The 15,085-nt window shown below is 43.0% G+C and overlaps 1 protein-coding gene across 1 annotated transcript in view; it reads right to left on the minus strand.

Annotated features, from left to right (window-relative positions):
• SPMAP2L (sperm microtubule associated protein 2 like) overlaps positions 1-15,085 on the minus strand; it is a 546,678-nt gene that overhangs the window by 295,622 nt on the left and 235,971 nt on the right. The window contains 1 exon segment of the mRNA XM_085643206.1: positions 9,618-9,648. Coding sequence (XP_085499332.1) covers positions 9,618-9,648 — 31 coding nt within the window.

Consider the following 15,085-nt stretch of genomic DNA (forward strand, 5'->3'; position numbering starts at 1 on the left):
AAGTGGAGCACTTTGCTTTTAACTCCCAGGGAGCTGCATATCAGCAACTCCATGGAGGTAAAAAGCAATGCCGGCTCCCGCAGGAGGTGGGAGCCAGACGGAACTGCCTCAGGCTCCCCCACAGTACCAAAGGAGATGACCATATCCGGGGGATGGGGTCCCCAGGGCCAAAAATGTCCCGGGAGGGTGGCAGCTTAGGCCCCCTCCCTTTTCTTTTTTTTTAAATGGCTGTGACATCATTTGAAATGTCATCAGAGATGTCATCAGTGATGTCACTGACCATGTCATGAGTGAAGTAATATGTGAGGTCAGAAGCAGTGCATTGCGGGGGCACAAGTTATAGTTAACTCAGGTATCTATAACGGCTGACCTTCTCTGGTTTCGTGCGAGTGTAATGTTAGCCTAACTACAACATCCCTGTAACATTTGTTTTTTTAGTGAATATCTATATATGTATATATGTGTATATATATATATATATTACCTACTGGCGGTCGCCAGTAGGTAGTTATAGTTAGGACCACGTTTCCATAGGAAATCCGCAACATTCTATTTTGAATAACTTTGGCGCCGGTCGACGAATCCTCGCGAATTTTTCAAAATAGGTGGGGCGCTACGCTCCGCTCCTACCCTGAAAGTCTCGGGGGGATTCGTCAAGCGGGGGCTGAGATAAAAGGGGGGTCCCAAAACGCGTTTTTCCCATGCATTTTTCCATAGGACCTTTAGACACAGCTACAGCCCGAACGGCTGAACAGAATTACTTGAAATTTGGCAGAGAGGTAGCCATAAGGTCAAGGAAGTGCCTTTTGCAGGTCTGGTGTAAATCTGTTCAGTATTTCCGGAGCAAATAGCATTTAAAAGCATATATATATATATATATGCGCGCAGGGTGCGCGCACCGTGCGAGCACCGTGCGAGCACCCTAACGTGCGCGAGCGTAATTCTGATTGGTGGTTACATGTTAGTCAACGTTCGAATCGGTCGAAATCAGGAAGTGTCGGCCGCCATTTTGTTTGTTTTCAGTGCGAGAGTGAAAAAGGAAGGTGGCGAACGTGAAAAGGGGGCAGGGTAGAGAGTTCCTGACCCCCTAGCCTTTGTCAGGGGGTCCCTGAAGGACCCCGAAGGCAAAAAATTTTTTTTTTTTTTTTTTTAAATCGCGGGGGTGCGCGCACAGTGCGCGCACCCTGAAAAACACAAAAAAAAAAAAAAAAAATTTACAAAAAAAAAATAATAATTCGCAGGGTGAAAACCAAAAAAAAATAAATAATAATTTTTAATACGTAGTTTATTGTAAAATAAATATATAAAAAAAATAATACATAAATAAATTAGCATTTAAAAAACCGTACAAATTCACTGAAAAAACCATAGGTTTCACACACGTTATAGTTAGGAATTAGCATTTAAAAAACCTTGCAAATTCACTTAAAAAACCATAGGTTTCACACATGTTATAGTTAGCTGGACATTTCACTCATAAAAAACCAATGAAATTCCCCCGTTATAGTTACTGCAGGCAACTATAACTCACGCGACCGCAATCCTCTGCTGATGACGTCAGATATTACATCACTGATGACATATGTGTCTTTCTGAAAAATAAATATTTGTAATATATGTATAGGTAAAGATTAATGGAAGAAGACATGGGTAAATAAGTGTCTAAATACAGTATTAGCATCAGCAGAGGATTACGGTCGCGTGAGTTATAGTTGCCTGCAGTAACTATAACGGGGGAATTTCATTGGTTTTTTATGAGTGAAATGTCCAGCTAACTATAACATGTGTGAAACCTATGGTTTTTTAAGTGAATATATATATATATATATATATATATATATATATATATATATATATATATATATATATACAAACAAACCCTTCAGACGAAGAAGCACAGGGTCGCACTCCACAAAAAGTTTTAATATGCAGTCCTTTATTTCGTTTCTCCGCCCATAGTGATAGTAAGAAAATCCACAAATCAACGCATTTCGGTCTTGACCCAAGACCTTGATCACGATAATGCTGCCCAACTTGATTCTCCACATATACACTCTTTCAAAATCAACATCACTTCCTGTCATGTGATCGGGGGAGCATTGTGGGATTTGTAGTTCTCAAAAGTAAACAATTCCGCTTGCGTTAAATCATCGGTGAAAATGAAATATACACAATATATACATGTGCAAAGGTTGCTTTGAGAATTACAAATCATCATAAATTAAACTAATTGTGTTAAATTATGAACATTGGTGCAAATCATTGATTAAAGTATCATTATTTGTCACTCTTTTCTTTTTACATATTTCGAAAACATTTCAGATATCTTCTTCATTCTCCTGCATCTGTATGCCCAATCTACACTCTTTACTTTGGATTTATGTATTACTCGTATTAAAATATTTTTTCTGTATCTACGATTACTTATTTTTTGGGGATATTTTAATTTCCATATTTATTTCTGAAAATATTTTGATCCCTCCAGTGGGGTGTCATTGTCATTCTTATGATCGTCTTCTTTCTACCACTGATTCATTTATGGATGAGCACCAATACAACCAATATAAATATGTATATATATATATTATCTACTGGCGGTCGCCAGTAGATAGTTATAGTTAGGACCTATTTTCCATAGGAAATTCGCAACATTCTATTTCCAATAACTATCTTCGCGAAATTTTCAAAACTCGTGGGGCGCTCCGGTCTGCTCCTATCTTGAAAGTTTCGTGGTGATTCGTCAAGCGTGGGCCGAGAAAAAGGGGGGTCCCAAAACATGTTTTCCCCATGCAATTTTCTATAGGAAACTTTAGACACGGCTACAGCCCGAACTGCTGAACGGAATTATAATAAATTTGGGTAAGAGATAGTTCTTGGTTCAGAAAGAACCTTTGTTGTATGTAAATCCGTTCAGTAGTTGCTGAGAAAATCAAAAGTAAAAACACATATATGTCTAGGGCCACGGATCCTCCCGAGCACGAGCTTTATGCTAATTGGCTGTCAACACTTCAGAACAAGGAAATGTTGGCAGCCATCTTGTGCCTCGGTAGAACCGAGGCACAAGAAAACAGAAAAAGTAATGCGCAAAACGCAAAAAGAGGCAGGGTAGAAACACCCTGACCCCCTAGGCCTGCTCCCACAAGAAACCCCAGGGCCCAAAAAAAGCATTTTTTTCTTTTAAATCGGCGAGATTCGCGCACCCCGCGCGAATTTCGGCCGAAATTAAAAACAAAATGAAGCGCGGGCTTCCTTGCTTAGTTAATATTTAGCCCACGGGTGGGCCAAATCCCGGGGACAATATTTGTATTGGGATGGGGGGCCCAAAGGGGCCCCCCAGCCCCGGGGACCGCCACCCCCGGGGCCTCTTAGTTTAATGTTGGGGGGCCTCTAAGGCCTCCCCAAGCCCCAGGGACCACCACCCCCGGGGCTCTACTTAATTGTTATTGCGGGGGGCATACAGCCCCCCCCCGGGGACCGCCACCCTGCAGGGCTTTTTAAAAAAAAAAAACCTGTGTGGGGGCTCAAGCCGGGGCTCTAAATGTTAAAATTGTGGGGTCTGTGACGGACCACCACCCCCCGGGGCTTTGCAAATTGTGGGAGGGGGGCGGCGTGGCCCCCCCCTCCTGGAGCCTTGTCATGGCCCTGGGGGCCGCCACCCCTTAGGGCCGGCTCCTGCAGTGTCCCGGGGTGCCCACCCCCGGGACACTGTAGTTTGCTATGGCAGGGCGGGAGCCGCCCTGCCATAGCAAACTTGGTTTGGATTTTGAAAGAGAGAGCAGGAATCCTGCTCTCTCTTTCAAAATGCAAACCAAATTGCTTTTCCACATGGAGAGCTGCGTCTTAGCAGCTCCCCATGTGGAAAAGCAATGCCGGCTCCCGAGGGACCCTTGCATGATGTCATAAAGTGTGTGTGCAATATCAGTAATATCAGTAGTTTACAACGGATGACATAGGGGTAACACCCTCAGGGCCCACTGCAAATGCATAGGAGCCAAGCACGTATCTGGGATGGAGCCAGTGGCAACAAATAGGGGTCATTAGTCAAGCACATAGGATATCAGGTGTAGATCACAAAGAATACAATAAGGCAAAACTGAATACAATCAAAAGAAGAAGACAACCCGTAATCCACCCCCTAACCCCCTCAACCCCACCACTGAACAATGCATGTGAGGGAGACGACAACAGGGTGGAACCTGGCATTGCCCCCTCACAAAAACCTGTAGTTCTCGAATAAAAGGTGGTTTACATGGCAGAGGTTGCATAGGCTCGGTGTCTACCACTAATGGCTGCACGAATTGACGCTGTCATACAGTGTCAAAAGAAGAGCACGCAGGAGCAAGGAAAAATGCATCTGAGTAAGAAATAATGGAAGGAAGGCTGAAAAGCGACAAATATGGGTGAATGAGTACGTGGAGGAATAAGTATGTGGATGAATGAGTGGGTAAAATGATAGGATGAATTAAATATACATGGATGAACAGGTGAAATGATGGCAGAGCAAAGATGGATGGATGGCAAATTGGATGGATGGAATAGGGATAGACTAAAATTGGATGAATGAATGGATGGATGACAGAATGTAAAGGTGAAATAGTGGATATCAGTAGATGGATGGACGGGTGAAAGAATGAATAGATAGATGCATGAATGGAAGAGACAAGGAGGCTGTTCTAGGGAGGGTTCGGCTCACTTGCTTTGCTAACTTGATGGCATCAGTGCTTTAGTTCAAAGTGGGTCAATTTTGATTTTTTGCCTGCTCCCTTGAACCACCGCCATGACAACTAGTAATGGGCTCAACAAAATTGAACTGGGACTAATTGTCGGCAGCCTCAAGGACTAGACCGCGGACCAGCAATGCCATTTTGGGTGTGATGAGTCCTTAAAATGTAGGCTGCGGATTTCCAACACACTGGGAGGGATGATAATGTTTAAAACACATATTTTTCACTGCCTAAAAATGGCCCTCTAGGTGTGCCCTGGCATCAGTTATAAACTTAATAGGGTCATTCATAGGGAGCTACACTTTTTTTGAAGTGCACTATGTCTGTGGCCTCTCTTGTAAGGCAGCTGATGCTGCACGCATAGCAATGCACGCTGGACTTCCTGTCATTTCTGCCAACGTCAATAGACTATTTTACATTCTAAGACTCTGATTGGCTGCCAGCTCATGTAGCTTTCCTCCACTTGAAAAAGACCCACTTCCTTGTCAAAAGGAGGCCCATCCTGCATATTGTGAGAACCAGCAGACCAGTGAGGGTGGTCATGGAACTCACTGTTTCACAGCCAACGACTATGGTTAATTTAGGGGGCAGAGATCTTCCTGGACTATCCTCTACACCTGCACAGGAGGGAGAGGAGGAAGGAGAAGTGCAGAATCTCAAAGAGACTGCCAAGGTGGATAAACGAAGCACAGACTTTGACATGGGACTTAATTGGCAAGAAACCAAGTTTCCTGAAACAAATAGAAAAGTTAAATGGAGGGTTAGCACAGCATTTTTTCTTTCTTTTAGTGTGGGCAAAAAAAGCCGTCCACAATAATAGTGCTGCTCTCAGAACATTAATCAGCACACAAGACAAGCTCACCTTTGCATGCTGATCCTTGAGGCAAGACTCTACCAATGAATACATTTATGAAAATAACTATTGTGAAGGCAAAAGAAATTAAATATACTGTCCCACAGTGCACTTAAACTTTAACATATTGGTAATTTCCTTACAATGCTGTTTTACATTTAAAGTTTATTTTATAGTAATCCACAATTTAAATATTAGACAATGAATTCTAAAAATGTAATTGAGGATCACATGCAAATGCTCAACATCTTACTAAAGAGTTCAAAAATCAATGAATAAGTCATGTAATATAAAACATACACAACAAGGAACATGTATAATAAGGTCCTCTACTGCTGGCATGTGGGTCAGGAGACATTTATAAACCACTCATCCTTCAGCCGCATGGTTTATGATGTTGCCTTATCACCTCAATGGAAATATAGTATCATATTACACAGTTCCATTTTGTATTCTCTTAGGTAACTATGTAATACGGTCCAATATTACCGAGAGCCCAGTGGTATGTAAATACATGGAAATAAATGGCAGTCCAAGACCATATTACACGTTACCCAGTACGTAATTTTCATATTACATGTTCAATTTGGATGAGTTAGCTTGAAAAATCTGTGTTCTTCAAATTGCAGCTACCAATGGCCGCTGACTGAAATGAGGATGCTTAGATTTTGTTTACCTTTATTGGCTAAATTGTTGATAAAACAATGGTGATGACTAGTGCATTTATTCGACTCTATGGCTGCAGACCTTTCAGCAAAATTATGGCTTTACTGTGTTTGCCACATCATATGCAACATAATTTAAAGATTTCACAGAAATGTTGCTTCTATTTCAAATGGTTAAAAGTAATACTACCAGAGACTGTGCCAAATATTTTGCTCTTTTTGCAGCATTCTATACATAATCTTGCTGCATAATTTGGTTCTCAATTCTGCAGAATCTTAGTAGGCCTGACAATGTCAAAGTGGAGAGGTAAAGTTTGGGAACTGTCATTAAAATGCTAAAGACCATATTTCAAAGGACCCGTGAAAATGTCCATATTTCACTGTCCCATATAAAAGCTGAGTGCTTATACCACTACATTTTGTAAAATAATAGCAGCCACCCAAGATATAGCACTCCTAACCCTGTCATTCACTTTGAATGACCTTACAGAGGATATCACAAATTACATCATAGGCAGGGGCGTCATCAACCCCTTCCCCCTCCCGGGCGCTTTAGCCGCTACAACGGGGATGGGGTTCTGATGGGCCTCGTCTATCTGTAGCTTGGCAGACAAAGGCTCATAATTAACATGAAAGAGTGGGAGAGTGAGTGAGCGAAAGGGTGGATGGATAGATGCATGGATGAATGAGTGAAAGGATGGATGTAAGGATCGATGAGTGAAAGGGAGGATGGATTGATAGATGGACGAGTGAAAGGTGAATGGATGGGTGGATGAGTAAAAGGGTGGATGGATGAATGAGCGAAAAGGTGGGTGGATGAGTGAATGGGTAAATGGATGGACTAAAAGGCTGGATGGACAGAGTGAGAGGGAGGATGGATGGATGGCTGGATGAAAGGGTGGATAGCTGGATGAGTGAAAGGGTGAATGGATGGACACTGAGTGAAAGGGTGAATGGATGGACACTGAGTGAAAGGGTGTATGGATGTTTTAGTGAATGGATGGATGAGTGAAAGCTTAAATGAATGGATAAATGGATGGATGGATGGATGGATGGATAGATGGATGGATAGATGGATGGATAGATGGATGGATGGATGGATGGATGGATGGATGGATGGATGGATGGATGGATGGATGGATGGATGGATGGATGGATGGATGGACGGACGGATGGACGGGTGGGTTGAAGGGTGGATGTATGAGTGAAAGGATGGAGTGCTGGTTAAAAGGGTGGATGGATGGATGAGTGAAACAGAAGATGGATGGATGAATGGAGTGAAAGGGTGGATGGATAGAGTGAAAGGGAGGCTGGATGAATGAGAGGATGGATGGATGACTGAAAGGATGAATAAATATATAGATGAAAGGGAGATGAATAAGTGGAAGGATGGAGGACTGAGTGAAAGGATGTGTGGATGGATGGATGTGTTGGAAGAATGCACATATAGATTTGGCTATGGATGAACGGATGAATGGATGGAGAGATGGAATTGTGACAGACTGAATGATGGATGAAATTATGTAAAGGTGAAATAGTGGATATCAGCAGGTAGATGAAAATATGAACGGATGAATGGACAGCTGCTTGGATGGAAGAGACAAGCAAGCTCTTCTAGGGAGGGTCATGATTGCTTGCTGGTTTGCTTAGTGCAGTAAGAGCTTTAGTTCAAAGTGGAGGGTATTTAAATTTTCTGGTTACCCCCTTGATCCTAGATGACAAGACTGATGACATCACAATCAATTAAAATGGTGTTTTCTCCTGGTCAGTGGGTGGCCACCCAGCTGAAGAAATAACTACTGGATAAATTGTTATTTTAAAAAAAAACACATTTTATTGGGTTTTCGGTGTTTTGATATAGTTACATACTTTGCCACATAAAATTGTGTGTGGTACAAAGGAGATACAATAGTAAATCTGAGGCATATAATTGCACTCAAAGGTTACACAGCAAGCATCAGGGAGCAATCAATGAAGCCCATTGGAAGTGGGAGTCACCCCTGAGGGAGGTGTTTGCTCCTGTTATCCTACCAAAGAGAGAAACTTAAACTGGTAACTTGGGGAGTAAATACTGGTATGTACGGTGAGGGGGAGGGTAGTGCGGGTGTGTAATATTACTGCATTTCAGGTGCTGGGGTACAGGCACTGGCGTAGGGAAGCGCACTGTGGTGTCTCAGTGATCTTAACAGCAGCTGAAGCACTTACGAGGTGGGGAAAAGGGAGGCCTTATAGGGGAGGTAGGTCTCACCCCCTGGGAGGAACACTCAGCTGGGCGCCCTGTGCGAATCTTGTGACTGTGGGGGTGGAGCATTATTGTCAATTGTTTGCCGGAAGTGCATGAGCAGCATGGCACGTTCGGGAGAGATGGGGTGTCGGCGCACCCGACGCACCTCTTCATTTCAGAGTACATCTTCCTCTTCAGCTCCCCATTTGTGCACTGCTCCTGCCCAGGCCTCCAGAAGAGGGCACGCGTCAATGCAGGGTGATAGGTTGCTTGGCTAAAAGGAGGGCCTGGGCCACAACGCGTGTCTGCACCTTGTGATGCTTCCTACGCCTAAATATGCCTTGCGGACAGGCTTCCCAGGAATAGATGTCTAGGAGACCTGTAACCTCTTGCAATGTAGCATGAATAATGTGCAAGTAATGCTGTAAAGTTGGGCAAGCCCAGAACATGTGTAAAAGCACTGCGTTAGGGGTGTGGCAACAAGGGCAGGCAAATTGTGCCGGTGGAGCTGTGCCGGCGTCAAATAGGCCCTGTGTAGCTTGAAACACTGCATATTTTTGAAGCGGGAGTTCCGGGAAACCTTCTTTGGAAATTATAGAGCTCGCTCCCATTCTTTATCATGGAGCGGCCTCCGGTATTCCTCCTCCTATTTTTGGCGCAGTGGGGCGGTGGGACCTACGACAGTTCTTGCATGGTCTTATTCACCCAAGTGATGAGGTGACGGCTGGTGCCAATAGTTAACACCGCGTGAACCACTGGGTGTGTTGCAGGCTCGCCTCCAGATAGGTGCCAGCAAGCGTCTATGAGCTGTCGATGGAAGAGGAACTGCCCCGGGGGGAGCCCACTCTCCTGGGCAAGTTGGTCAAAGGGGAGAAGTTGGCCCTCAGAAAAAAGAGCCTCCTCCTCAGGGAGCGAGTGGTTTGTCCAGGTTCATAATTCCCGAGCAGTGTAATAGCCCCGGCCACGAGGCAACTGGATAAACTGTCATGTTCAGTTTTCAACTTTTCAGTTTTATTTAGAGTAGACCTCCCAGTAGAACAGTACAGTGCAGCAACCTGTCTGCATATAAGATACAGTATGACATTTAGATTTTCGTCAGTTCTTCTATCAAATAACAATGTATTTTTTTTAATTCTTTGCTCCTATGTTACCTGCTGCTTGGTTCGTCTGGACTGGAACTGTCTGTAAAGAAACATACTTATGTTAGTTTTCGCAATAAAAGAGGACGCATTCATAGAAGAGCAAATATGCTTCAGCTCAGACATATCTTAACTTTATGGAACCATCCAAGAAACAGAAGTCATCACAGCAGTTTTCTTTTTTCACAATAAATGTCGGACAATGTTTGGCTTGTCGGAGTTTACTCTGTGACATATGCAAAGTGGTTCACAATAAATCTAGAGTTTAAAGTAATTTCACTGTTCTGAACCAGTAAATCACATAATGTATGTATCACTTAACACATATGTCATACAGTCGAAGTTACACGTTGAATTAAGGGACGGTGCAGGAAAAGAGAGGAGAAGGAAGGCAGGTATGAAAAGGGCTAAAGGGTGGCACGAAAACGTTGTCCTCTGTCTGTGTCCACAGTCACTTTAGTCCTTTCTTTAGCACAGTTGGCCCTCAAAATAGTTTAAGGAATGTTAGAGGCACAGTGAACAGGCAGTAATGGCTGACTCGCATGTTGCTGCTTCCTTTATGACATGCATTCGAGTTCATGGTGTTATTTCTCTCTGAGGATTGTCACTTTGGAATTTACGTTGGGGGTACTCATTCCCTCTGCTGTGCACAAACCCAGCCAGCTATCACTGAAAAAGATTTCACAAGCTTGCTGGGGCAGGCATCGCCATTTTGCTGCGAAGCTGCCAAAACAACAGAAATGCTGGCACTTGCAGTAGGGTATTTTATTGATGGAACTCGCTGTTTGTAGAAACAGGTCATTTGAATCCTACAAAAGTAACTGTAGCAAAGATAAAACGCAATGACTGAAAATATTATGCTTCAGATGAAACAAGTGGAAAAACTTTCAAAAGAAGAGCTGAAAAGGCGGTGGGAAGCTACAGCACTAGACATGATTTTTGAAGTTGGTTCAGTTCCTAGAGGACTCACATTGTATATGATTCTCTCCAATGGGAAAAAAACCCTGATGGTTGAAGGACTGAGCGAATTCAGCTCCTTGTTCCAAAAAGTAAAAAAAAAAGTGTGATGGAGATCTTGATAAGGCATGAATGATTGGATCACAATAAGATATTGAAAGAGGTTGAATCAATAAAATTAGAATTGACTGAATTTGATATCAAAGTATGATTGAAACGTTCAAGAAAGATATGACAAAGCAATTAAACAAATATGAAGAAATAAAAATGAAAAAATGACAACGATTTGAAAGAGACGGACTTGATTATAAATCAGGAAGAATCCTTACTTTTGCAAAATAAAATATACCATTAGAAAAGAATAACAGAGGCAAATAACTTTCTCTCTTTTGATAGGCTGAGAGCAGGAACAACAACAGAGTTGGGTCCAGATATGAATTCCGAATAAACCTATGACTTAAACCTGTCAAACATAAGTGAAGCAAGCCATTTAAAGAGACTCAAAATCTCTCCACATTTATAGACGAGTCCTGATAACTGGGCAGGAGATACATGCACGCAGAGGAAGAATTAAAGGTGGAGAAGCAAAAGAAAGAACAAGAGAACTAGGCATGGGGAAAACAACACAAAGGAAGGAGATCTAACCCCACAAAGGAGGTGAAGTAGGAATCTACATGGGAATAAAAATGGCTGAACCAACACCTTTATGGGTAATCAATTTATTGAACCATATATTAAGTCCTGAGGAAATATTTGAATTGGGTCACAACTAATTTTTGTTCTGACAGTAGCTTGTAATGTCCAAACAAGAATAGACTTGCTCCAGTTTATCAGGAGGCTTAAACTATTGACGTTTTGCTAGCTGAAACCTACAGGTGCAGGTGTACAGGAAGAGACAGTGAAAAATATATGGCAAGAAATTATAAAACTACATCAAGAAAACATAGAGACTGTAAGGACAATGCTTGAATTAGCGAATGACCCTTTTATAGATACAACGGATACAACTGTGTTATTTCAGGAGGTGTGTATTGATACACATGAATAGAGTGAAAGGGGTTGTCACATGTATGCCTTAACGAGCCCTGATAGGTTTTGTGACCTGATTTCAATGTTGGTGTTCTTTTTACTCGTTTAATATAGTAGGTGGATCTCACTAATGAGGAAGGGTCCTTCTCTGAACATGGTACTTTCAATGTAGAACGATTAAAGGATTTACACAAGAAAACGAAGAATCCTAAAAACAAGACAGATATAGAGCAGTGGCTGCTCTTACTACAATGGTACAAGGAGGCCGATAGATAAAAGCACAAATCCCTAGTCTGTGCTATGAAAACTACAGAAGAGAAGCTGGGGTATCAAATCAGTCACCTTAGCTGATTGGTAATGCCAAGTGAAGTGATCTATAGATCGGTGGAAAAGTTGGCATGGTTGAGGATTGTTCCTGACAATGATGAAACGTTGAATGCTGCAAAGGATACTACAGTGAATGTAGTCGCGGATGTGTGTCTGGTGACAACTGATTGGCTAAGATGTCATACTGTTAACAGAATAAGGGTGAAGTGCCTGCAGATTACTTAGACATAAGGAAGTGTTTGTAAGATACTCTGGCAGAGTGCATACTATTGAGATGACTCAAAAAACTGTAGGTGCAGCTTTTTTCCAGCAATTACTACTGAACGTAAGAAGGCAATTAATGACTATATGCTTTGGTAGTAGACAAAGAAGTTAGCTGCATTAGTAACAGTTGCTACTTACTCCTCCAGAGGGTCCTTGGAGAGATCTTCAGAGGTCATGTCCCCTTTCACAACCACTCTCCAAATGCGCCTCCTGGCACATTGCTGGTTGGGGATGAAGTCCTCTTGGATGCTGAGGGTCCTTTGTGGAAATGTGGATTTTCCTGGTCAGTTATGTCCCCTATCTTGGACCCCAACGGTTCTATACGCATGTTACAAGTACATGTATGTTCCCTCCAGTTCCAGTTTCTAAGACGCAAACATATGTGTGTCTACCGTCAACATGTTCTCTGTCAGATCCGCCATCTATGGGCTGGATATTCGATTCCTAAGTATAAAAGGCCACCGACTTTATATGGCCAAGTTACTCCATTTTTACAGTTCAGGCGAGTAGGCCCGATTCTGTCCTCAAAACCTTTCCCTGCTCCCAGTCTCTGACAGCTTCAGCTTGAGCTCGCATCTGTATCCATGAACTTTGTCCTACTCCCTGTGCAGCTAACGGTGCCTGCCTCGGCCAGTTTTCGCCTGTCTGCCAAGAAGTTGTATTTCACCTTCGAATTATCTATTTTGCTCTTCAGCCGATGCATTCTTGCCTAGTAGTTTAAGTAAACATTCCTCCAGTTACCAAGCAAAAGGCCAGGCTTCTCTGTCTTCATGCAAGTGATTCATAGCCCTGTTGCTATGGAAAGTTTTCTGCCCCTCGCATCTCATATAGACACTTAGACGCTTGTACACGCACATAGTCAGTATAGAATAGATTCTGTCCGAGAGTCTCTTCCTTGTGGATAACATAGTTCTTTAAACATAGGATGTTAGATATGATTTGGGATTAGGTTGACTTGACCCCAGACTTCTCGTCTCCACATGTAGAGCTAAATGTCAAGTCCCCTTCACCCCCTAGTTACACGTCAATTACACGTCATGCTGCTGCGTGCGCATCTATGCCAAGTATTATCTTATAGATCCACCTATGTCTGATAATGCAAGCCAATCATGTTTCTTTTATTCCTTATTACGCCTAGTTTCGATTATGTCACTGTCACGTCACTTTTCTTATCAAATGTTACGCCTTCTACATTCGTTTCATTGTAATGTACTTATTATAAAAATACATGTCTGTTAATAAATTATTGTACTTCACTTCCTGAACCCTCGTGGTGACGGAACCTGAAGGCCGCCACTCGAGTCGGCCATTTTGAATGGAATAAAGCCCATTAGAGAACCTCTTATACCACGGATTCTGCCTCTTGTTATTTTGAGCTATTTTACTTTATTTTAAGACTCCGTACGAAATTCAGTCAGGTAATATTTATTTTATTTACCACATAATGGCGCCCGAATAGGGACACTTTCTCATCTCACGCGCCGGCGGTGCGTTGCAGGCCCGGTCTCCTGCCACAGCTGGACGGACCATAAACGCGTACCAGCAGGATTTCCTGTAAGCTCCCTCCGGTCAAGCGGGGGCGACTGAGGCTGCGATCAACCCAGACGAGGCGGTGAGAGGTGCGAAGTATCCCGACCAGAGCCTAGCTGAGAGAGCAAGATCCGAGGTATACAGAGGCCCACCAGGTTTTCCGAAATTCCGATGTCCAGAGGGTCCGATGTCCGCAGTTATCGAGTCCTGTCCATTCTCTGAGGCCTTCCGTTTCAAGGAGCTACTCGGTGAGTACCATCGCCGGGGAGGCGTGTTGACGTGCACATAGGTTGTGCCGGTCAAGACGGATTTGGGTACACAAATCCGGTCTGCACTGTTTAGCAGTGTATATGTACTGTTTAGCAGTATATCAAGTATTCCGAAGTATTCAGTTATTGTCAAGAATTCAGCGTGGTGATTAGTTAAGCAGACTGTCATCATTGTCGACCATTATTAAATGTTTAATGTTTAATGTTTAAAGTATTCAGAAAATGTCTTGCATATTGTGGTATGAATGACTGTTCATTGTTCACTGTTCATTATTGTGTTTCTCGTATTAAATAAGTTCAAGAGTAAGTATCAGATCAGTTGTCAATATGCCGCTCTTCTCGAAGTTAAGACAGATTACTACCAGAAAAGGGGTGCTTGAAGAAGCAGTTCCTATTCCTCCTAGAGACACTCCAGGACATTTCATGTACCATAAACATGGCTTAGATGCCATATTGTTTCTTGATCTATGGGTAGATTATACCAAGGGATTACCGGAAAGTCAAAGGTGGCCCGCAACGGGAACCTGGGATGCAGAGTGCATCATGAAAGTGGAGGAAGAGTTATGGAAAAGAAAGGTCAGACAGTCACAGAAAGACGCTATCGAGTTATGGCGTAAAGAATCTCATAGACGAACAGAAAAAGCACGTAGACAAGAAGAGAGGAGTAAAGAAAGTTCAAATAAAGTTCAAGAAAATCTATTAATTGAGGAAGGGATCCGAGTGAAATCAGAACAAGTAAATAGACAAAGTAATGCTCTTATGAATGGTATGTATCCCCTTCTAGCCGAAGGACTACCTAAGGCTGCTCCAGAGATGCCAAAAGACTTGCCACCCCCATTATTTCCAATTAAGGTACATCCAAAAGGGCATCCCAGAACCGCAGAAGACGTTTTCCTTTCCTCATATCTAGATGATGCAGCCCCCGAGTATGCTAACGCCACACCACATAGACCGTCTGGCGGAGGGGTTCAACGTCAGGATCAGGTATCTGTCCCCGTGCAACAGCAAGTCCCGACGCAAGCTTCGGCAAGCACATCTGTTTCCGCATCTGTCTCCGCAGTCGACTCTACAGGGGTAACAACACCCATAGTTGCTGTGTCACGT

Source organism: Triturus cristatus, chromosome 2_2 (assembly GCF_964204655.1).
Source record: "Triturus cristatus chromosome 2_2, aTriCri1.1, whole genome shotgun sequence".
NCBI lineage: Eukaryota > Metazoa > Chordata > Amphibia > Caudata > Salamandridae > Triturus > Triturus cristatus.